Raw genomic sequence first — 22,906 nt, forward strand, 5'->3', positions numbered from 1 at the left:
TTCTTTTTTGGCTGCCCTGCAGCATATGGAGTTTTTGGGCCAGGGATCAGATTCAAGCTGCAGCTGTGGAAATGCCTGATTCTTAACCCACTGTTGGAGGATAGGGATCAAACCTGCGTTCCAGCATTCCCAAAACGACACTGATAGCATTGTGCCCCATTGGCAACTCATGAAAATATTTTTAAGGAAAGAATGTTGTTCTTATTTGGGGTTGAGTAGGTTAGGGGCTCAAGTGGTAGAATCCAGCCAACTTAAACTTGATTTCTGGTCCTTTCCTTTATTGTCCCATCAAACAAGTTACCAACACAGTTTTATAAATACTTTTGTCATCTATGAAATGGAGAACAATAAAATAATGGTTGTCTACTTTTAATCCCAGAATTTAGTATGAAACAAATACTCAATGGACTTTTAAAACTATTATTGCTACTTTTTGGCACATAGGAAAGTGCCAGTTATTATTAGTACAGATGGAAAATTGAAGTTTTAATTGGTTGAGTAACTTGCTTAAGAAATGAAATGTAGGGGAGTTCCCGTCCTGGCGCAGTGGTTAACGAATCCGACTAGGAACCATGAGGTTTGCAGGTTCGGCCCCTGGCCTTGCTCAGTGGGTTAACCATCTAGCGTTGCCGTGAGCTGTGGTTGCAGACGCGGCTCGGATCCTGCGTTGCTGTGGCTCTGGCGTAGGCCAGTGGCTACAGCTCCGATTGGACCCCTAGCCTGGGAACCTCCATATGCCGCGGGAGTGGCCCAAGAAATAGCAAAAAGACAAAAAAAAAAAAGAAAGAAAAAAAAAGAAAAGAAATGAAATGTAAGAGTTGACGTTGTGGCTCAGTTAACGAACACGAATGGCATCCATGAGGAGGTGGTTCAATCCCTGGCCTTGCTCAGTGGGTTAAGGATCTAGCATTGCTGTGAGCTGTAGTGTAGGTCGCAGATGCATATCCTTTGTTGTGGCTGTGGCGTAGACCAGCGGCTACAGCTCCAATTGGACCCCTAGCCTGGGAACCTCCACGTGCTGTGAAAAAAAAAAAAAAAAGAAATGACATGTATATGGTACATGAACACGGTTTTGCTTTCTTCAAGCCACTGGTCTGCCCCAAAATTCTGTTGTTTCCTCAAGTTCCATCATTAAATCCCTTCGCACAACTGGTTCAGAAATCTGCAACTTTCCTTTTTCCCTTGGAATTTTTGTTTCTTTGTTTTTGGGAGGAGAGGGGCCTTTTAGGGCCATGCCTGCGGCAAATGGAGGTTTCCACGCCAGGGGTCCAATGGCTGTCACCCGACGCCACAGCCACAGCACTGCAGGATCCCAGCTGCCTCTGCACCGACAATTCATGGCAATGCCCGATCCTTAACCCACTGAGCGAGGCCAGGGATTGAACCCAGAGCCGCAAGGTTTCTAGTCGGATTCATTTCCCCGACTCCCTCCCTTGGAATTTTTCTGAAGGAGTTTTCAACTTCCCAATGGCTCAGGAACCACACCATCGATAATTATGTTACAAACAAACACCTCTCAGAAAAGGGCCAGGAATGTTATTACGTATTCACTCATACAACAATCACTTGTGAATAAGAAAGTACACAAGTTTAGCCTTCTCAATTTGTGAGGGCGGGCCAAACAGAGGGGAGGAGATACAGGAAAGTGCCGGTGAGTGGCGGAAGTAGGAGGAGTCTTTTAAAAGAGGTCTCTTGGGTCAGCGGCCATTGCGGACGTAAAGAAAATCTCCCTTTTCTGGACCTTGACTTTCCTGAGCATGGAGAGAGCAAAGGACAAAGAGGTAAATACAGTTTGATAGGTTTGTTTTTTTTATGTCTTTCTGAGCCTTCTGTTTTTCTCTTCCTAGAGCACACTGAAGTGCTTTCCCTTTTTTGAGAGGAAAAGAGGATGCCTTAGAGTTTCTTTCTGTTTGTTTGTTGTGCCTCAGTTTCTGTTTTACATGTGAAAGTTCCCGGGCCAGGTATCCGACCTGCGCCACAGCGGCAGCAGCGCAGGATCCTGGACCCTTAATTAACCCACTATGCCACACCGGAACTACTTTTCTTTTTTAAAGAAGTGAACTCCTGGATGTGATTGCACCCTGATATATTGGATGAGATCCTTTTATTTCCCTCCTACAGACGCAGGTTCCAAACCAAGGGTGTTGGATCTAGATTCATATTTTCCCGAGGTCGTTAGGGCCAAGGAATAATCAGAATGAGCATACTGACGAGCGACTGCAGACAGCCGCTGAGGTTGGAGAGGCTGTGGGGCTTGTTCAGAAAAGTTGAACTATTCTGCCAGGGAAATCTGAGTGCTTTCAGGGTCTCCTGCCTGGAACCAGGTCATTTTTGCACTCCCAATTTTAATTAAGACTTTTGTGAGGCCCCAAAGTCAGTACTTTCTGTAAGGGTTCTGTCAATTATAAGATTTCAATATGAATGTAAACCTATAGAGATGTAAAAAGACCATACAGATGTTAATTTGTCCTGAGCTCTTGTCTTGGAGGTGATAGGATTTAGATTCCAGGAGCAAATCTGGGATTTAAGTTGATTTGGGATTTAATATCTATTTTAAATGCCTGTGTGCCCTTAGCTTTAGCACCTGAAAAACGGAGTAACACATTGTCACCAGATTGCCCTGAAGAAAGAAAACAAGGAGTGTGTCTCACAAAACCTGATGGAAGATAGAGATCAAGAAATATTAGTTTCTTTGTATCAATCAGCTATATTGCCACTGTTGTTCTCTTGTTTTATTTTATTTTATTTTTATTTTTTGTCTTTTTAGGGCCACACCTGTGGCATATGGAGGTTCCCAGGCTAGGGGTCTAATGGGAGCTACAGCTGCCGGCTTACACCACAGCAATGCCAGAACTGAGCCATGTCTGCTACCTACACCACAGCTCACAGTAATGCTGGATCCTTAACCCACTGAGCGAGGCCAGGGACTGAATTTGCGTCCTCATGGATACTAGTCAGATTCATTTCTGCTGAGCCACGACGGGAACTCCTCTTGTTTCTTTTGAATTAACCAGCATTTACTGAGTGCCTACAAGGAAGGGGAAAGGAATTCTGCCTTTGTGGAATTTATAATCAGAATAACAGGCTTGGATTAAATCACAAAAGTAAACATAAAACTGCAACTAAGTGATAGGAGTGAGGAAGGCATAGTAGATTTGAATTGGTCTATAGTCCAGCAGAGCTTGCCTGATGAGCTAACACCTGAAGTGAGATTCTGAAAGAGGATTTAGGTTTAAGAATATGAATATAAGGGAGGACAATGTGTGTGAAGTTGAGTGATAGCTCTTCAGGCAAAGTAACTGGGCTGGGAGTTCTTGTTATGGCTCATTGGGTTAAGAACTAGATTCATGACATGGGGGTTTGATCTCTGGTCTTGCTCAGTGGGTTAAGGATCCGGTGTTCCTGAAAGCTGCAGTGTAGGTCACAAATGTGGCTCAGATCTGGCATTGCTGTGGCACAGGCCAGCATTTGCAGCTGGGAACGTCTGTATTCCACATGTGCAGCCATAAAATAAATAAATAATTTGAAAAAGTAATTGGCCTGGGCAGGAAAGGAGTTTTGTGGCAGTAGCTTGGGGCAATAGTAGGGAAAGGTTGATAGGGAAGAGTTCTTAGGAGAGGGATGGGGAAAGGGGAAAACTTCCCAGCCTCCCAGGTGAGGGATAATGAATATGGTGGATGAGTGATGATTTCTCCAAAGTAGAGGCTAGTGTGTGTGTGTATATATATATCTTGTACTTAATCGGCCTTCCGTTTTTCCATCGTTGCCTCCCTATCTTAGAAATATCTTTTAAGTAAATACCCTTTCACCTCAGTATTCAGATGATATCCAGAAGATAATCCTTCCTGCCAGCAGAGTTCAGTGACTGTCTTGGTGCCTTGGATGGTGAGATATCTTTAAGTCAGGTAGTGAAAATGTGGTGGGTTAGACACCAGAGGAGTGACTGAATGAATGGTTCCTCTATCCCCAGTGCAACTCTGCAAAGAAGTTAGCAGAAGAAAGTAAGAGTTGCACATCCAAAGCCACGTCAGCAGAAACTGAAGAAGAGGAACAGGGGGCTTCTGGTGAAGCAAGTATGCAAAATAACTCAAGGAATGAGACCAAAAGAAAAAGATCAATGAAAAATGACAAAGGTAAGAGAACTACAAGTCCTCCAATCCTAATTCTCTGGGTTTAAAAAGACTGAAGGATTTTTCTGAAAAAGTAGAAAATGTAGGGAAGAAATTCTGTATTCTGCAAATCCTGTACATCCTTCAAAGTCTAGCTCAAATCTCACCTCCTGGTTCTGAACATTATTTTGCCTACTCTAGCTGCTGGGTGTTAAGAATCTCAATGTGCAATGATCCAGGGACAGACAGCTATAAATTTGAAATCCCATCCTTGAAACTCCACTTCCTGCTCTAAAAAGTGAGGAAAGTAGGTTCTTAGCTGAGTTTGGTTGAGGTTGGTGTGGAGGGTCAGTTGTAATTTACATAGAATAATTAGGTAAACCACCTACACTCTATTGGACACAATGTGCACTCAATGTCATAGTTGTGTCTCTTCTGGAGGTGTGTTTTCTAAGTCCCCCCCCCCCCCTTTTTTTTTTTGTTAAGTCTTTACTGAATGGTGAGAGTGTGTGACATGCTTCAGGAGACTGAAATGCTGCCCTGACTGGGGTGCGCTGCCAGAATTATGGGTGTTAGTAATTGTGTAGCATTTCCAGGTGGTTTATTTTGTTGTGAGAGGGCAGGCACAGCTGAGTATTTATGACCTCAGGTCTAAAACTTCACTTATTCCCTGCATTGAAAGTGCAGGCTCTAGGTCAGCCTCTGGTTTAAAGCTCTCACAAAAGAGTAAGTGTGTGTGAGTAGTGGGGAGTTGGAGGAAGTTAAAAACTGAGGGATAGAATTCCTGTTGTGGTGCAGCAGAAACGAATCTGACTCCTATCCATGAGGACTCGGTTTCGATCGTGGCCTCACTCAGTGGGTTAAGGATCCAGCATTGCTGTGAGTTGTGGTGTGGGTTGCAGATGAGGATCAGATCCCTGTGTGGCTGTGGCTGTGGCATAGGCCAGCAGCTGTAGCTCCAACTCGACCCCTAACCTGGGAACTTCCATATGCTGTAGATGTAGCCCTTAAAAGAAGAAAAACAACTGAGGGGTTCAGAAACATTGTCAGTCCCGTAGGTTTGAGGTTCTGTCCTTTGGAGGTTTTGTGGTCTTCGGCAAGTCATTTAATTGTACAGCGGGGATTAGATTATGAGAACTAAAAGATTGTACTTTTGACATTTTGAAAGGCTACGCAAAAGTTAATTATTGCTAATTTTATCCCATTCTCCTTCAGCTACCTGTCCGAAAAAGATGCCTCAGTGTTGTAGCGGTATGAAACCTCAGAAGATGCAGATTCCTCCACTCCCTTCTATTCTCCCACCGGCCAACCTGATTCACAGAGACGTTCTTCGGGCTTGGTGCCAGCAATTAAAATTGAGCACCAAAGGCCGGGTGAGGGCTCAGAATGGGGCACGATGCTCTTGGGAGGAATACTACAAGCCTTAGTTTGATGATTAACTCATTTTTCTCTTGTTTTAGAAACTGGATGGATATAAACGACTCTGTGAACATGCTTACCCTAATCAAAAAGTGAGTAATTTGTAGGGAATTTGGCAGAATGGAAGGTTTAGTTCTCATCGTAATTATCTATTTTAGCAGAAGCTGAGTAGAAATGTCTTTAATCTTTTAAACCCTCTTTGTAGGACTTCCCTGCCACAGCAGAGGAAGCCAGGATCCTATCACCATCAAGAAGAAAATTAATGATGGACAGGGGGGAGCTACCGCTGGAGGCTTCTGATAAAAAGATGTCTTCTGGAGGTGGTGCTCCTGCTGAGGTGGGGGCACCTGCCCTTGAAGGAGCTGCTGCTCATGAGGGAGTTGTATCAACTTCTGACACAGAAGCTGTGTTTGCTTCCTGGAGTAGGATTGTGTCGGAGGCCGGGAGGGTGGAAGCAGTGGAATCACGAGAGACTTGTGGTAAGCTCATTTTTAAGAGATGGGAGGGAGAGTTTCCACTGTGGCTCAGCAGGTTAAGGACCCCGGCTAGTATCCATGAGAATTCCCATTTGATCCCTGGCCTTGCTCAGTGGGTTAAGGATCCGGCATTGCTGTGGCCTAGGTCACAGATGCAACTCAGATCCAACGTGGCTATTGTTGCAGCATAGGCCAGCAGCTACTGCTCCAATTCATCCTCTAGCCTGCGAACTTAGATGGCGAGTGTGGCCCTAAAAAGACAAAATAAATGAATGAGAGAGATGGGAAAATAAGTAAATAAGCTTAATTGATATTAACCACTGCTTTATTTCAGGGTATTATCAAAGTCACCTGAAAGCCTAGTGATTCCTGGGCTCCACCCACAAATTTTTCTGATTGAGTTCTGGGTGGGGCCAGGGAATTTGCATTTCTTTTCTTTTCCTTTTTTTTTTTTTAGGGCCAAACCCGTGGAATATGGAGGTTCCCAGGCTAGTAGACTAATCAGAGCTACATCTGCTGGCCTATGCCACAGGTGAAGCAATGCCAGATCCTAGCCACATCTGCAACCTACACCACAGCTCACAGCAACGCTGGATCCTTGACCCACTGAGGAAGGCCAGGGATCAAACGTACAACCTCATGGTTCCTAGTCAGAATGTGAACTTAGGGAATTTGCATTTCTAACAATTGCACATGATGCTAATTAGGGACCACACTTTGAAAACCACTGTTCTAAATTACTGAGGTCCTCAGAAGGGGATAGCAATCTGGCTTCATTTCTTTTTCCTCCCTTAAGGAATTAAAAGTAAAAGCAGGCTCTAAAATCAATGGCCTGAGCTTAAGCTCTGGATCTCCTAGCATCTAAGTAACATTAAGTTATTTGATCTAGTTCCCAGTTAACTCATGGTAAAGTATATTAATAATGATACACATCTGGAGTTCACATCCTGGTGCAGTGGAAATGAATCTAACTAGGAACCATGAGATTGCAGGTTCAATCCCTGATCTCGCTTAGTGGATTAAGGATCCGGCATTGACATGAGCTGTGGTATTGGTTGCAGATGCGGCTCAGGTCTGATGTTGCTGTGGCTATAGCATAGGCTGGCGGTTGTAGCTGCAATTCAAACCCTAGCCTGGGAACCCCCATATGCTATTGGTGTGGCCCTAAAAAGCAAAAAATAATAATAATAATAACAATAATGATAATAATGCACATCTCATGATGTCATTCTGAGAGTGATAGGAAAGAAAACTAAGGAAGACTATGAACTGGTTAGCACATTACAATGCCTGTTGAGAGTTCCCCTATAACTGGTGACCTTCCCCACCCCCCTGCATGTCATTCTCTACCCCCCTGACAAAGACTGCTGCCAGGTCCTGCCAGCTGCCTGCCCCACATGGTGGAGTACCACTCCAGAATCAGACATGTAAGATTCTCCCCGCCCTCCCATTCATTAAATTATCGATGTCTCAAAAAAATGAGATCCCTGAACCTACTTTATGAAGGCCTTCCCTGACCACTTGGGTTTAGTCTTCTTTTTTTTTTTCCTCTGTCTTTTTGGTGATGAACCTGTGGCATATGGAAGTTCCCAGGCTGGGGGCAAATCAGAACTGTAGCCAGCCTATGCCACAGACATAGCAATGCCAGATCCTGAGCCACTTCTGTGAACTATGCCATAGCTCATGACAAAGCCAGATCCCCAACAAACTGAGAAAGGCCAGGGATCAAACCTGAGTCTTCATGTATACCAGTCAGGTTCCTTACCGCTGAGCCACCACAGAAACTCCATGGTTTAATCTTTCTGTTGAAGGAAAACAGAATGTCACCCCAAAATATTCCTCTTTAGCATAAAAATCTTGAGCTGTAGGCAGTTAAAATGCAGCAAATCCAGAAAAAGCTTCCTCTTTTCTGCCTAAAGGCAGGATATCTATGCTTTTGCTGGAGATAGACTTATCCAGTGAGAGTGGGCACCACAGCAATCTACAAACAAATCTTATGCATTAGTTTCCTCTCATATATTTATGTTTGCCACCCATAGAAACCTAAAACTGTTTTCCTTCATCTTGTCCTCTCTTTACAAATTTATTTATTTATTTGTTTTTTAGGCTTAGGGCCACATATGCAACATTTGCAAGTTTCCCAGCTAGGGGTCAAGTCAGAGCTGCAGCTGCCGTCCTACACCACAGCCCATGGCAACGCAAGATCCTTAACCCACTGCGTGAGGCCAGGAATTGAACACAAATCCTCTTGGACACTATGTTGGGTTCTTGACCCTGCTGCGCCACAACAGGAACTCCTTTGTATAAATTTATTGTTCTTTGTCGAGGCTGTTATGTAAGATGGAATTCTAAGTTACCACTTTGAATTAGTTTTGGTGATTTTTGCCTGCACAATATGTACCACACAAATTCATAAACTGTTTTTCTATTGTTAAGTCTTTTTTTTAAAAGTCCCGGTGAAAACCTAAGATAGACAGAGGTCAAGTTTTGCCTCCCCTAGGCTATCATCTACCCACGTGCCTCTATACCACTTTGAACTGTATTTTTTGTTTCTTTTCAGAGATTTAAGAAGAGCTGTTTTTGTATTATTTTCTAAAGGGCAACAGGGTATGGTAGGTTAAGTTAGGTTTCCAGCATTCATATGCAAGAGCTGGCACTTGAGAGGAAAGTAGAATCAAAGGCTATGATGCAGTCAGTCTCAGACATTAGAATTTGGTGTTGCCGTGTTCATACTTCTCTCTTTCCTTTCCCAGAGGTCAAGTGGTGCGTAGTCCATGGGCGAAGTCTCCCTGGTAACACAGAGGGCTGGGTTCATTTACAGTTTCATGCTGGGCAAGCCTGGGTTCCTGAGAAGCGAAGGAGGGTATCTGCACTCTTTTTGCTACCTGCCAACACGTTCCCACCTCCTTACCTGGAGGATAATATGCTGTGCCCTGAATGTGTTCAAAGGTAATTACTGGTTCTTTTCTTTTCCTGTCTTGTCTTGTCTTTTTAAGGCACACCTGAGGCCTGCAGAAGTTCCCAGGCTAGGGGGTCAAATCAGAGCCACAGCTGCTGGGCTACGCCACAGCCACATCAGCACAGGATCCAATCCGCGTCTGCGACCTACACCACAGGTCATGGCAATATCGGATCCTTAACTTATTGAGCAAGGCCGGGGATCAAACCGCAACCTCATGGTTCCTAGTCGGATTGTTTCCGCTGTGCCACAAAGGGAACTCCTACCAGGTACTTTTCTACACACTAAAAGTGGATGTCTGGTTTCTAGTTGTGATCGAGGGGAGATGCATATTAATATTAATTAGGCCTGTATTTCAAGCACAAGTTGTCAGTAAAAGAGTTTCACAAAAATTATTAAGTGTATTCCTAGGAAAAGCAATTTTTGCCTTGCCCATGGCACATGGAAATTCCCAGGCCAGAGATTAAATCCAAGCTGCAGCAGCTGTGACCTAGAATTGAGCCTGCACCTCTGCAGCAACCCAAGCCACTGCAGTCTGATTCTTTTTTTTTAATTACTCAATGAATTTTATTACATTTATAGTTGTACAACAATCATCACAACCAAATTTTATAGCATTTCCATCCCAAACCCTCAGTGCAGTCTGATTCTTAACTCACTGTCCCATGGCAAGAACTCCCCAAAGAGCTTTTTTTTTGGGTCAGGGCTTAATGCTTCTATCCAAAATGTTGGGGCATCAGTCATTGTATAATTACTATATTCCAGGTATATATATATGCATTATACAGAGATAATGACTAGCAAAAAAAAAATCCCTTCTTTTAAATTTTAAGTGGTCTACAGTCTAATGGGGATGACTGGTATGTAAACAGCTATATTACTGTGGCTGGTCTCAAAGAAGAGTTTTCTTAAGGGAAGAATTGATGGAAAAAATAAAAATCATTTGGAGTTCCCGTCATGGTGTAGCAGAAATGAATCTGACTAGGAACCATCAGGTTTCAGCTTCAATCCCTGGCCTGCTCAGTAGGTTAAGGATTCAATGTTGCTGTGAGTTGTGTAGGTCACAGACATGGCTCAGATCTGGTGTGGCTGTGGCTGTGGCTGGCATCTGTAGTTCTAGTTTGATCCATAGCCTGGGAACCTCCATATGCCATGGGTGCAGCCCTAAAAACCAAAAAAAAAAAAAATCATTAAAAAAAAATTAAGGGAAGAATCGAATAGATGGAAAGGAAGAATAAGGTCATTTTTTATTATAGGGACCAATGCCAAGGTTGTGAAAGGACTTAGGACAAAGTAGAAGTTGCAAGTAGTGACAATATGGTGGAAAATAATAAGCGTGAGATCATCCCTGGGTGATGGGACACTGAAGGATTTTTTTTTTTTGTCTTCTTGTCTTTTCAGGGCCTCACCTGCGGCATATGGAGGTTCCCAGGCTAGGGGTCTAATTGGAGCTACAGCTGCCGGCCTACACCACAGACACAGCAATGCGGGATCCTTAACCCACTGAGCAAGGCCAGGGATCGAACCTCAACGTCATGGTTCCTAGTCGGATTCGTTTCTGCTGTGCCACAACAGGAACTCCCACTGAAGGATTTTTAAGCAGGTAAATGAGGCTTACACTTCCCAAGGAGGAAAGGTATAATAAGATCTATTAGAAAAATCATGTAGGAGTTCCCTTCCGTGGCTCAGTGGTTAATGAACCTGACTAGGATCCATGAGGACCTGGGTTCGATCCCTGGCCTTGCTGTAGGCCAGTGGCTGCAGCTCTGATTCTTCAACCCCTAGCCTGGGAAATTCCATATGCTGTGAGTGCAGCCCTAAAAAGAAAAAAGAAGAAAAAAGAAAAGAAATGGCACATGGAGATTCCCAGGCTAGGGGTCTAATCGGAGCTGTAGCTGCCGGCTTTTGCCAAAGACACAGCAACGCAGGTTCCAAGCCGAGTCTGCGACCTATACCACAGCTCACAGCAATGCTGGATCCTTAACCCACTGAGCAAGGCCAGGGATTGAACCTGCAACCTCATGGTTCCTAGTCAGATTTGTTAATCACTGAGCCACAGTGGGAACTCTGGACATGGCACTTTCTATAGGTGCTGAAAAAGAACACTGGCTTCTAGATAATTATTTGGTAATTCTAAAACACTGATAAGGATAAGATGTATGTTTTAGCTGAGGATAGAGCTTCAAGGAACAACAGCATTTTAGAGGCATTTTAAAGGAGACAGAAAAGAAACAAGGAGAAGAACTGAAATATGAAGTCAGTGGAGGGAATTTGCATTGGGAAATTGTCACAAGTAATATTGAAGCTGTGAAAGTCATAGATAACATGCTTGTAAAAAAGATTCAAAGCAGTAAAAAAATATTGATAATTTGGTATTTGTTGAAATAAGGGGAGAAGATAAATAGAGGCTGCAATTGGAGGTATTTTCTTCTTTTTTTGACGACTGTTGCAGCAGCTTGATGTGGGATCTCAGTTCCCAGACCTGGGATCAGTTCCCAGGTCATGACTGAACCCAGGCTGTAGCAGTGAAAGTGCCAAATCTTAACCACCCAACCAGTAGGGAACTCCCTGGGTTTAAATTTTTTCTGAAAGGCACAAGTGGAAGGTGGAGGAGAAGGATGCTCAAGGGGAATTGTTTGTTTTGTGTTCAAGCAGGCTAAGTGTGCCTCTGGACTTAGCTTGGGAGGGGGGCCTATGGAGGAGGAGGAGGATGGATGGAAAGAAGCCCATCTCCCTAAACAGAGAGGCTTGTGCTGCCCAGACTCGGCTTCCAGGGACGCATTTCCTCACCCCTCTGCAGTTGTCCAGGAACCATGGAGCACTTCATCCCAAGTGCTCTGTTGGCCTGCTGGGGACCCACCTTTGGTGTCATGATGACTGAACACCAGATATGTAGGACAACTGGCAGAGGATAGAAGCCTGAAGTAAATGGGGGGCCTTCAGCTAGATTCCCCATCTTCCAGCCAGGAGTGCAACCCTCATGCCCTGGCACAATTATGTCCTGCTGGAGAAAGTAGGTGAGTGTACACTCATCTTTTCCCATTTTGGCTGTCCTGCATCCTGTTGTAATTTCTCTGCCAAGCAAATTGAATACAGTTGAGGTCACTTTGGGCAGCCCTTTATGATACACTTGGGCCACTGGACAGATAGTAAAACTTCCACTCTGGGGCCTTTCCTGCCCATAATTTGCATGGGATAGGAATATATCTGAGAGACATAACTTGGATGATTGTCATTCCTTGATGGCATGACCACATGCTTCCTGTACCTGATCCTAAGGTTGAAGGGCAATTTTATTGGCATTCCAGAGTGGACTTCTTGGTTATTTTCAAGAATACCACTTGAGGAGTTCCTGTTGTGGATCAGTGGTTAACGAATCTGACTAAGAACCATGAGGTTGCGGGTTCGATCCCTGGCCTTGCTCAGTGGGTTAAGGTTCTGGCGTTGCCGTGAGCTGTGTTGTAGGTTTCAGACACGGCTTGGATCCCGCGTTGCTGTGGCTCTGGCGTAGGCTGGTGGCTACAGCTCCGATTAGACCCCTAGCCTGGGAACCTCCATATGCCTCGGGAGTGGCCCTAGAAAAGACAAAAAGATGAAAAGAAAAGCAAAGAATACCACTTAATATTTCATCTCAATTCTAAAACATTTTATTTGCTTTATAGGAATAAAGTATTAACGAAAAGCCTGCAGTGAGAGAAAGGGTACACCTATGATTACGATTAATGATAGAGTGACTACAATCAATGCCATGGTGCCATTTGACAGCTGAACTCGGGCCAGGGAGCTCCGTGTTCTCCATGCTTCCTGCTTACATGGTGCACAGCCTGGTGGGTTGCATGAAAAAAATCCTGTGAACTCCTAGACAGGAAGCAAAAGTGGAAGCAGCTGTCTCTCCAGAGATTCCCAGCCCCAAGACAGCAGAGGAGAAAGGAGATGGGGACATTTTCAAAATACTAATTTCTGGAGTTCCCTGGTGGCCTAGCAGGTTAAGCACCTGGTGTTGTCACTACAGCAGCTCAGGTCACTGCTGTGGCATGGATTCAGTCCCTGGCCTGGGAGCTGCCACATGCCACATGCCACAGGCAAGGCCAAAAAAGATAAAAATAATTAATTACCTGAATGGAATTATCTTACCTGAAGGTGCCCCAAGTAAATTTGTAAATTGGGCAAGATGGGGCTTATAGATAAAAATTGATTATGTTGTCTCAGCTTAATTTAGCTTACCTTGTTTTGGGTGACAGTTATTTAGATGCATCCATATGTAAATATTCACAGGGCTATGCACTTATGTCTATATAACTAAGATGTAAGATATATATGTATATATATATATATAAAATTTTTAAGTGTCCTGAACTGAATGATAAATTATTTTTCCTCTAGTAAATTTTTTTTTGGGATAATTGGGGAAATTTTAATACAGATTGGATATTAGGTGATACTGTAGGAATATTAAGTGTCTTTGTTGTGATAACCGTGTTGTGGTTATATAGGATTATACACCCGCAGGATATACAAAAAAAATTGCATTAACTTGCTAATCAATTAGTCAATGAGGTGTAGAATATATAGGTGTTGTGCCAAAATTTTTGTTTGAAAATTTTGAAATAAAAGCTTTTATTTTAAAATAAAATATTCAGTTGCATATATGAGAAATATATGCCAAGACAAGGAAACAACCTAAATGTCCATTGACAAAGGAATGGATAAAGAAGATGTGGTACATATACACAATGGAATATTACTCAGCCATTAAAAGGAAAGAATGGCATTTGCAGCAATACTGATGGACCTGGAAATTATCATGCTAAGTGAAGTTAGACAGTGAGACACAAATATCATATGCTATCACTTACATGTGGGATCTAAAAAAAGGACACAATGAACTTCTTGGCAGAACAGATACTGACTCACAGACTGAAAAACTTATCGTTTCCTTGGAGTTCCTATTGTGGCTCAGTGGTTAACGAATCCGACTAGGAACCAAGAGGTTGCAGGTTCGATCTCTGGCCTTGCTCAGTGGGTTAAGGATCTGGCGTAGCCATGAACTGTGGTGTAGGTTGCAGACGCGGCTCAGCTCTGGCATTGCTGTGGCTGTGGCATAGGCCAGCAGCTACAGCTCTGATTAGACCCCTAGCCTGGGAACCTCCATATGCCTCTGGTGCAGCCCTAGGAAAATACAAAAAAAAAAAAAAACCCAACTTACAGTTTCCAAAGAAGACAGATGGGGGGTGGGGGTTTGGGATGGAAATGCTATAAAATTGGGATTTGATGATTGTTGTACAACTATAATAGAATTCATTGAGTTAAAATAAAATTTTACCATCTGTCTAGTGGCCCAAGTATATCATAAAGGGCTACCCAAAGTGACCTCAACTGTATTCAATTTGCTTGGCAGAGAAATTACAACAGGAAGCTGGACAGCCAAAATGGGAAAAGATGAGTGTACACTCACATACTTTCTCCAGCGGGACATGGTAATCATGCTAGGGCGTGAGGGTTGCACTCCTGGCTGGTAGATGGGGAATCTAGCTGAAGGCCCCCCCACTCCACCCCCCGACTTAAGTATGAGAAATCCTCTTGAAATATAAGTCAGATCACAACAATGCTCAAAACCTTCCCATGGATCCCATTCTTTCAAAAAGGCATACTTTGACCACCTATTTAAATTTACCAGCTTGTGGCTGTGGTGTAGGCCAGCAGCTACAGCTCCGATTCGACCCTTGCCAGGGAACTCATATTGCCGAGGGCCCAGCCCTAAAAAGAAAATTACCCGCTGTTTCTCCACCCCTACCAGCACCCTTGAGTCCCCACTATCCTTTTCTTTTTTTCCATAACACTTATCTCTTCTAATGTAATATGTTTGTCTTCCCCTTATGTAAGGATTTCTGCTAGTTTTGTGCACTTAGGTATCACAACCTCCTACACATAGTTGGTGCTCAATAAATGTTTATTCAATGAATGATGAATGAAAAGGTTTCGAGTGAATTGTAAAAGATGAATTACAAATTACTTAGGAGTCGATATTAAAAAATCGATCTTTGTCTAATTTATTACTGTATACTATCTAATTTTACTCAGTATTCTCTGGGGAAAAAATTGCTGTGTTACCTCTTGGGAAAAAAAAATGTTCTCTGTTAAGTACCCCGTATTCTGTTTTCTACTTTCTCCATTAATGTCATAGTTTAATTTCCTCCAAAATACTTTTAAACAGTCTAATACTTTTTTGGGGGGTGTCTTTTTAGGGCTGCACCCTCGGCATATGGAGGTTCCCAGGCTAGGCGTCAAATCGGAACTGTAGCTGCTGGCCTACACCACAGCCACAGCCACAGCCATGCCAGATCCGAGCCATGTCTGTGACCTACACCATAGCTCACGGCAACACTAGATCCTTAACCCACTGAGCAAGGCCAGGGATGGAACCCGTGTCCTCATGGATGCTAGTCAGAATTGTTTCTGCTGAGCCATGATGGGTACTCCCGAGTCCCTAGTACTTTTTAGACTGCCTAGCAGGAATTTTGTTTTTTCCCTATTGCCCCACCTACCTGTTTTAGAATTTGAACACCAAAGGTGATAAAAATGGCAGTAATCATCCAATATTTCAGTCACCATTACCTGAAGGATATAGCTGTAATTAGAGTTTTTGAAAGATAGGAAAGGAGGAGGGGAGTTACCTTGTTTCTCAGCAGAAATGAGTCCGACTAGTATCCATGAGGATCCCGGTTTGATCTCTGGCCTCCTCAGTGGGTCGGGGATCTGGCATCACCATGAACTGTGGTATAGGTTGCAAGTGTGGCTTGGATCCTATGTGGCGTAGGCCAGCACCTGCAGCCCCGATTTGTCCTTTAGCCTGGGAACTTGTATATGCTGTGGGTGGGGCCCTAAAGCAAAAATAAATAAATAAAAGAAAAACAGAAAGAAAGAAAAGGGTTCCCACTGTGGTACAGTAGGTTAGAATCTTGACTGCAGAGGCTTGATTCATTGTGGAGACAAGGGTTTGATCCCTGGCCCAGGAACTTCCATGTGCTGTGGGTGTGGCCATTAAAAAGAGAGGAATATCCAGTACTGAGGGGGAGACATCAGCCCAGAAATAAAGCAAGTGGGCTCAGAAAACTTTTTATTTTTTGTCTTTTCTAGAGCCGCACCCATGGCATATGGAGGTTCCCAGGCTAGGGGTCTAATCGGAGCTTAGCCACCGGCCTACGCCAGAGCCACAGCTACTCAGGATCTGAGCCCTGTCTGCGACCTACACCACAGCTCTCGGCAACACCGGATCCTTAACCACAGAGTGAGGCCAGAGATCAAACCTGCAACCTCATGGTTCCTAGTCGGATTCTTTAACCACTGAGCCATGACCGGGAACTCCAGAAGACACTTTTTAGAATAATTAGCTTGAGTCATTTTTTGTTCCTGGCCAGGAATATCTAGTTTGGAATGGCCTGGAGGAGTTAAATGCCTCCAAAAGATGTCACTTCTAATTTCTATGTCCATTACCAAAGGGACAGATTTCCCTGAGAAAGAATTTTGAGCTGACATCAGATTGAAGGGCAAGTTAGAATTAAATTGAAAAAAAAAAGGAGGAAATTCCAGCCGGTAGAAATGGTCTGTGAGGCTCCTGAGATGGGTAACAAGAAACCTGAAAGGACAATATATTAGGAGTTCAGAACCAGGGATCACAGATATTGGATGAGACTGGAAAGGAATGAAAGCCCAGACAATAGGCCTTTGTTTTGTCTTCATCTTAAAATATTAGAAGCCCTAACGCCTGTTCAAGGGGCTGTGCTGAGATATCAGATTTGCATTTTGCAAAGATTATTTGCCTCTAATGTGGAGAAAGGATCAGAAGGAAGAGAGTATGAATTAGACCAATTAGGAGGTATTTCTTTCTAGCAAAAGATGTTGGTAGCTTAGGAGTTCCCTGGTGGCTCAGCGGGTTCAGGATCCCATGTTGCCACTGAGATAGTCAGGTGGTCAGGATCCCTGGCCCAGGAACTTTCACAAGCCACGGGTGAAGCCAAAGAAACAAGATGTTGACATCTTAGAATCTGGAAGAGATGAAGGTAAGCTTGACAAGACCCAGTAATGGGACCGGATATTAGGAATAGGATAATTCAGAAAGTAAGAAAAAAATGATTTTTAAACTGATGTCTATCACAGGGCCAGTGGCGCAATGGTTAAAACTGATGTCTATCAACCACTTACACTGCTCAATTTTTTATTCTCTTCATCATCTCATATTAAAAATCATTGGGGAATCAAGAGTAATAGGGACAATCCACGTACCCAAAGAAAATAAGATGACGCTATCCAACTAACCCAAAGGGCTGGGGTGGTAGGAATTGACTGGAATTGAAACTTCTGTGCTGATGAAAATATTGCTTGTCTTGAATAGAGAATTGACTACCGTTTTTCAAAATGTATCAAATTGTACACTTAAGATCTGTATGTTTAACTGTAAATTTTACCTCAAAGGAAGAAAAGTTTAGTTTGGAGATCAGAGGAAATAGTGTCTGTCACACGACTACTCCTAGGATTTGTACACAGGACCTCAGAGCTAGAGACTGAGGAAGTCATCCCAGGAGGGATGACAGAGAGGGGGGTCCCAATACATAGGGGGGTTTATAACACTCAGGAGGGTTATGGAAGAGATTCATGGAGACTGGACAAGACTTCCTCATCTTAGAACTCATGTAGCTCTAACGATGATAAGGGTCGGAACTTGCTTTGTTCTGCTCTTCCTCAAAAGCACTGCTTAGGAATTCCCATTGTGGTTCAGTGGTAACAACCTGACAGTATACATGAAGATGGAGCCCCTGGCCTTGCTCAGTAGGTTAAGGATCCGTTGTCGCCATGAGCTGTGGTGTAGGTTACAGACGAGGCTTGGATCCTGGGTTTTTGTGTCTGTGGCGTAGGCTGGCAGCTGCAACTCCGATTTGACCCCTAGCTTGGGAACTTCCATATGCTGCAGGTGTGGCCCTAAGAAAAAAAAGGCCTGCTTAAATCTTACTTCTCTGATAACTTCCTTTGACATATTCTAACTCTTAAAACTACCTTTTTTATCCATACTGTATAGGAAGTCACTACTTATTTCTAACTGTTAAGAAACACAAGAGCCCAAGCTTTGAGGGCAGCTAGATGTACATTCAAGGTTTTATCTTTAAAGATCAATTTACTTGACTTTTTTTTTTTTTAAACTTTTTAAGGCCACATGTGTGGCATGTGGAGGTTCCCAGGCTAGGGGTCAAATTGGAGTTACAGCTGCCAGCCTACACCACAGCCACAGCAATGCTGGATCCTTAACCCACTGAGTGAGGCCAGGGATTGAACCTGTGTTCTCATGGATACTAGTCAGATTCTCATTTCCATTGTGCCACAAGGGAACTCCCTATTTGATTTTTTAAATGAAAATAATAACCCACTCTTGCAAGGTTGCTAGGTTGAAAAAACTAATGTATGCAAAACAATTATGTTAGGAAAGTGATAGGCACTTGGCCAAAAGCAATTACTATAATTTCTACTATGTTTGTCTCTTTGTTTTTTGCACTGAGGTGGTCTGTAATTACCAATAACTTATTAGCCATTTCAAAGCTGTGTGTCTTTGGGGATTTGTTTCTCTTAACTTATTCAGGTTTATTGAACATACAGATTTATTTATATATCGTGAAATTCACTTGTTTAATGTATAGTCTTATGAGTTTTGATAAACACATGCAGCCACATAACTACCATCATTAGATGCAGAACTTCCATCACTCCAGAAAATTCTTCTTGCCTCTTTGTAGTCAACTACTATCCCCTCTTTGGCTCCTGAAAATCAGAGATCTATTTTCTGTTCCTATAGTTTTATCTTTCCTAGGATGTCTTTTTTTTTTTTTTTTGCTATGCCTGTGACAAGTGGAAGTTCCAGGGCCAGGGATTGAATCCAAGCTGCAGCAGTGACCTGAGCCACAGCAATGACAACGCTGGATCCTTAATCTGCTGCACCACCAGGGAATTCCCAGGATGTCTTAAAGATGGAATGAGTTTGGGTTCTTTAATTTAGTATAGGACATTTTAGGAGTTCCCTTGTGGCACTTCAGGTTAAGGATCTGGCCTTGTCATTTCAACTCAGGTCACTGCTGTGGCATGGATTCAATGCCTGCCCCCTCCAACCCCAAAAGACATTTGAGGTAGACTCATATTTTTTCATGTATCATTAGTTTGTTCCTTTTTACTGATGAATAGTAGTATTCCATTTTGTGGATATACCATATTTGTTTACCCATTGAGGGGGAACAGAATGTGCCACCCCAGGAGGTGGCTTTGGCATATAAATTATTTTGAGCTGAAGACAGTCAGGGCCCAGCAGACTCAGAAAGAGCTTATTACCTTCCCCTGGACTGCCTACAAGGGCTTAGATAGAGGGCGTGTACCAGGAAGAAAGCTGTTACCAGAGATAATGTTTTATATCAGAAAGACTTATCTACATGGCAGAGCAAACATTTCTTTTTTTATTTTTTAGGGCCACACCTGCATCATATGGAAGTTCCCAGGATAGTGGTTGAATCCAAGCTACAGCTGCCAGCCCACACCACAGCAGTGCCAGGTCCAAGCTGCATCTGTGACCTATGCCACAGCTTGAACTAAATCTGATCAAGCCCATTTACAATAAATTCAGAGGGCAGAAAGATGGCCTAAAATGGAGGAATGATTGCAATTAGCAAAATCCAGATAGTAAACTATAGGAAATGCACACAATTCTTTTTTTTTTTTTTTTGGCCTTGCCTATGTCATGAAGTTCCCAGGCAGGAGATGGAACCCACACCACAGTAGTGACCTGAGCCACTGCAGTGACAATGCTTTAACCTGCTGCATCACAAGAGAATTCTTCATGCAATTCTTTAAACAACAACAACCAAGTTTGCAAGGAAAATGAAAGACGAAGAATTTATAAAAAAATTTAAGGCACATAAGTAATCACAGTGAGCCCTTATCTGGATCCTGCTTCAAACAGATTGTTAAAACAAGAAAATGACAGAAAATACAAGACAATTGCATATTTAAATACTGTTAGATATTTAAATAGTCCAAATAGTTTGATTATATTAAATATTATTTTAATTAATTTTTGATATGAAAAAGATATTGTTAATTATAGCTAGAAATTTTTTTTCCTGAATTTATGAATAAAAGATATGAGGTCTGGTATTTCCTTTTTTTTAATTTCTAAACTTTTCTGAGTGCATTTTCTTAAATTTTTCTTTATGTTTTATTGTATTGTTTCGAGGTTGGTATTTCCTTCAAAATAACCCAGGGGAGGGGGAATAGGTGGTGGTTTAGATGAAATCAGATTGGCTGGGAGTCAGTAGGTGTCGAAGCTTGATGATGGATCCATGAGGGTTGGTGATATTACTGTCTGCTTTTGCACATATTTGAAATTCCCCATAAAATAGTATTTTCAAAAAGCAGGGAGGAAAACCCAATAAAATATTATATTGTAATAAATGCTAAGAAAAGAAATATGGTTAATCAAGGGTCTTTCTACTTGAAATCCTATCCTAATCTAAGGCACTGGAATCAATCTGTTCAAGCTACCAGGTCAACTCCCTTCTAAACCATCCAGAAAAACCTCCTCAGAAAAGGCCACACCCAAGGGGGAGATGGAATGCTTCCTTGGCTAAATTTCCAGGGCCAGTTCAGTTTCTATCCTGGGAAGGGAGGAGCTAGGATTCCAAGCATTATCTACCTAATCCAAAACCATTTAGTCCCACCCTGATCTAGCTAAAGTTTATAGACTTTAGGTGCACAAGAAGTACCCTGAGGACTTGAAGCATTCCTGGGTCCTGCCCTCAAGGATCTGATTCTGAAAGTCTTAGGTGGAGTCTCATAGTTTATTTTTCCAACCAACTCTTCAGTAAATTGAAGCAGAGCCCTTGCACTTTGAAAATATCATAGTACTAAGTAAAAATGACCTAAGCTCCCTCAGTCTCGAGACTGATGGACCAGACCATTTTCCTAGAGGCAGAGAATGCCCACTGTGAGACCAGTGGATTCCAATGCTGCCATATTATTTGTGAATGTTTTCCTTCAGTAGCTGTGGCTCCTTAGATTGACCAATGAAAACACTTGTGATTTCTCCAGCCTCACCTCTCATCACATCCTGCATTATTCTCCAGCAATCCTGCACTCATTAGTAAATTACTTGCCTTAGTATTATTTTTTTTCCTTTTGACTTTCTGTCTTTTCTAGGGCCGCACTCTCCACATGTGGAGGTTCCCAGGCTAGGGGTCGAATCGGAGCTGTAGCCACCGGCCTACGCCAGAGCCACAGCAACGCGAGATCCAAGCCGCGTCTGCAACCTACACCACAGCTCACGGCAACGCCGGATCCTTAACCCACTGAGCAAGGCCAGGGATGGAACCCGGGTCCTCATAGATACTAGTTGGGTTTGTTACCAACTGATCCTTGACAGGAACCCCACTTGCTTTAGTATTTTGACTCTTGCTGTTCTTCTTTTGGCTGGCCCACTGCATGTGGAAATTCCCAGGCCAGGGATCAAATCTGTAGCCACCCAAGCCGCTGCAGTGACAACATCTGGTCCTGAACCCATTGAGCCACATGGGAACTCTGGCTCTTGCTGTTATTCTGAGAAGCCAAACCCTTCCCTTTTACTCAGCTCACCATTATTGCAGCCTTTACATTTGTGTATAGAAATAGATCCAGGAGATGGAGTTCCCGTCGTGGCGCAGTGGTTAACGAATCCGACTAGGAACCATGAGGTTGCGGGTTCGCTCCCTGCCACTTGCTCAGTGGGTTAACGATCCGGCGTTGCCGTGAGCTGTGGTGTAGTTTGCAGACGCGGCTAGGATCCCGCGTTGCTGTGGCTTTGGCGTAGGCCGGTGGCTACAGCTCCGATTGGACCCCTGGCCTGGGAACCTCCATATGCCGTGGGAGCGGCCCAAGAAGTAGCAAAAATACAAAAAAAAAAAGATCCAGGAGAGATCATGTTTTTCAATTCCTATAATCTAAATCTAATCTTTCAGTTAGTGACACACCCAAGGGCATAAGCCAGTTATAAAATACCTCTGAGTCCTCTTCTATTCCTTCCACAAAACATAATTCAACCTACTACCAGTATTGTTTACAAATATTGATTGTTCATTTGTAACTTGTCAGCAAGTGTTTGTCATTTTCAGCTTTCTCCTGTCTCACCTTAAAGAAACAAAGAGCAATTAAAACAAAATCAGGGGTGATATTCATGAAAAAGAATAACATAACTCCATTTGCAGCAATATAGATGGACCTAGAAATTATCATACCGAGTAGTCAGAGAAAGATGAGCATCATATGATATAATTTATATGTAGAAACTTAAAAAATGATACGAATAAACTTGTTTACAAAACAGAAATAGACTCACAGACACTAAGACAAACATGTTTAACAAAGGGTAAAGGTTGGGGGGAGGGTAGAGTGGGAGGGATAAATTAGGAGTTTGTGATTAGATACAAACAACTATATATAAAATATAAACAATAAAAACTTATTGTTTAGCACAGGGAACTATACCTAATATCATGTAATAACCCACAATGGAAAGGAATCTAAAAAATTATGTCTATATATATATATATAGATATAGATATTTTTTTTTTTTTTTGGTCTCTTTAGGGCTGCATCTCCAGCATGTGGAAGGTCCCAGGTGAAGGGTCAAATCAGAGCTGCAGTTGCCAGACTCCGCCACAGCCACAGCAACATGGGATCAGAACTGTGTCTGTGACCTACACCAAAGCTCATGGCAACACCGGATCCCGACCAACTGAGAGACCAAGGATCGAACCTGCATCCTCATGGATACTAGTCAGATTCGTTTCCGCTGCATCACAACAGGAACTCCTCAATAAAAACTTTTAAAAGGAACATAAAAAATTAGGCGTATGTTAATCACCCAATGATCTAGCTCT

General features: G+C 42.9%; 1 protein-coding gene across 1 annotated transcript in view; it reads left to right on the forward strand.

Moving 5' to 3' along the window:
* Positions 1–12,656, forward strand: part of DPPA4 (developmental pluripotency associated 4) — a 28,850-nt gene extending 16,194 nt beyond the window's left edge. The window contains exons 2-7 of the mRNA XM_047752934.1: positions 3,971–4,133; positions 5,325–5,482; positions 5,570–5,620; positions 5,734–6,007; positions 8,758–8,953; positions 12,626–12,656. Coding sequence (XP_047608890.1) covers positions 3,971–4,133; positions 5,325–5,482; positions 5,570–5,620; positions 5,734–6,007; positions 8,758–8,953; positions 12,626–12,656 — 873 coding nt within the window. The remainder of the gene's footprint in view (positions 1–3,970; positions 4,134–5,324; positions 5,483–5,569; positions 5,621–5,733; positions 6,008–8,757; positions 8,954–12,625) is intronic.
* The last annotated feature ends 10,250 nt before the right edge of the window (positions 12,657–22,906 follow it).

The sequence above is a fragment of the Phacochoerus africanus genome, chromosome 1 (assembly GCF_016906955.1).
Source record: "Phacochoerus africanus isolate WHEZ1 chromosome 1, ROS_Pafr_v1, whole genome shotgun sequence".
Lineage (NCBI taxonomy): Eukaryota > Metazoa > Chordata > Mammalia > Artiodactyla > Suidae > Phacochoerus > Phacochoerus africanus.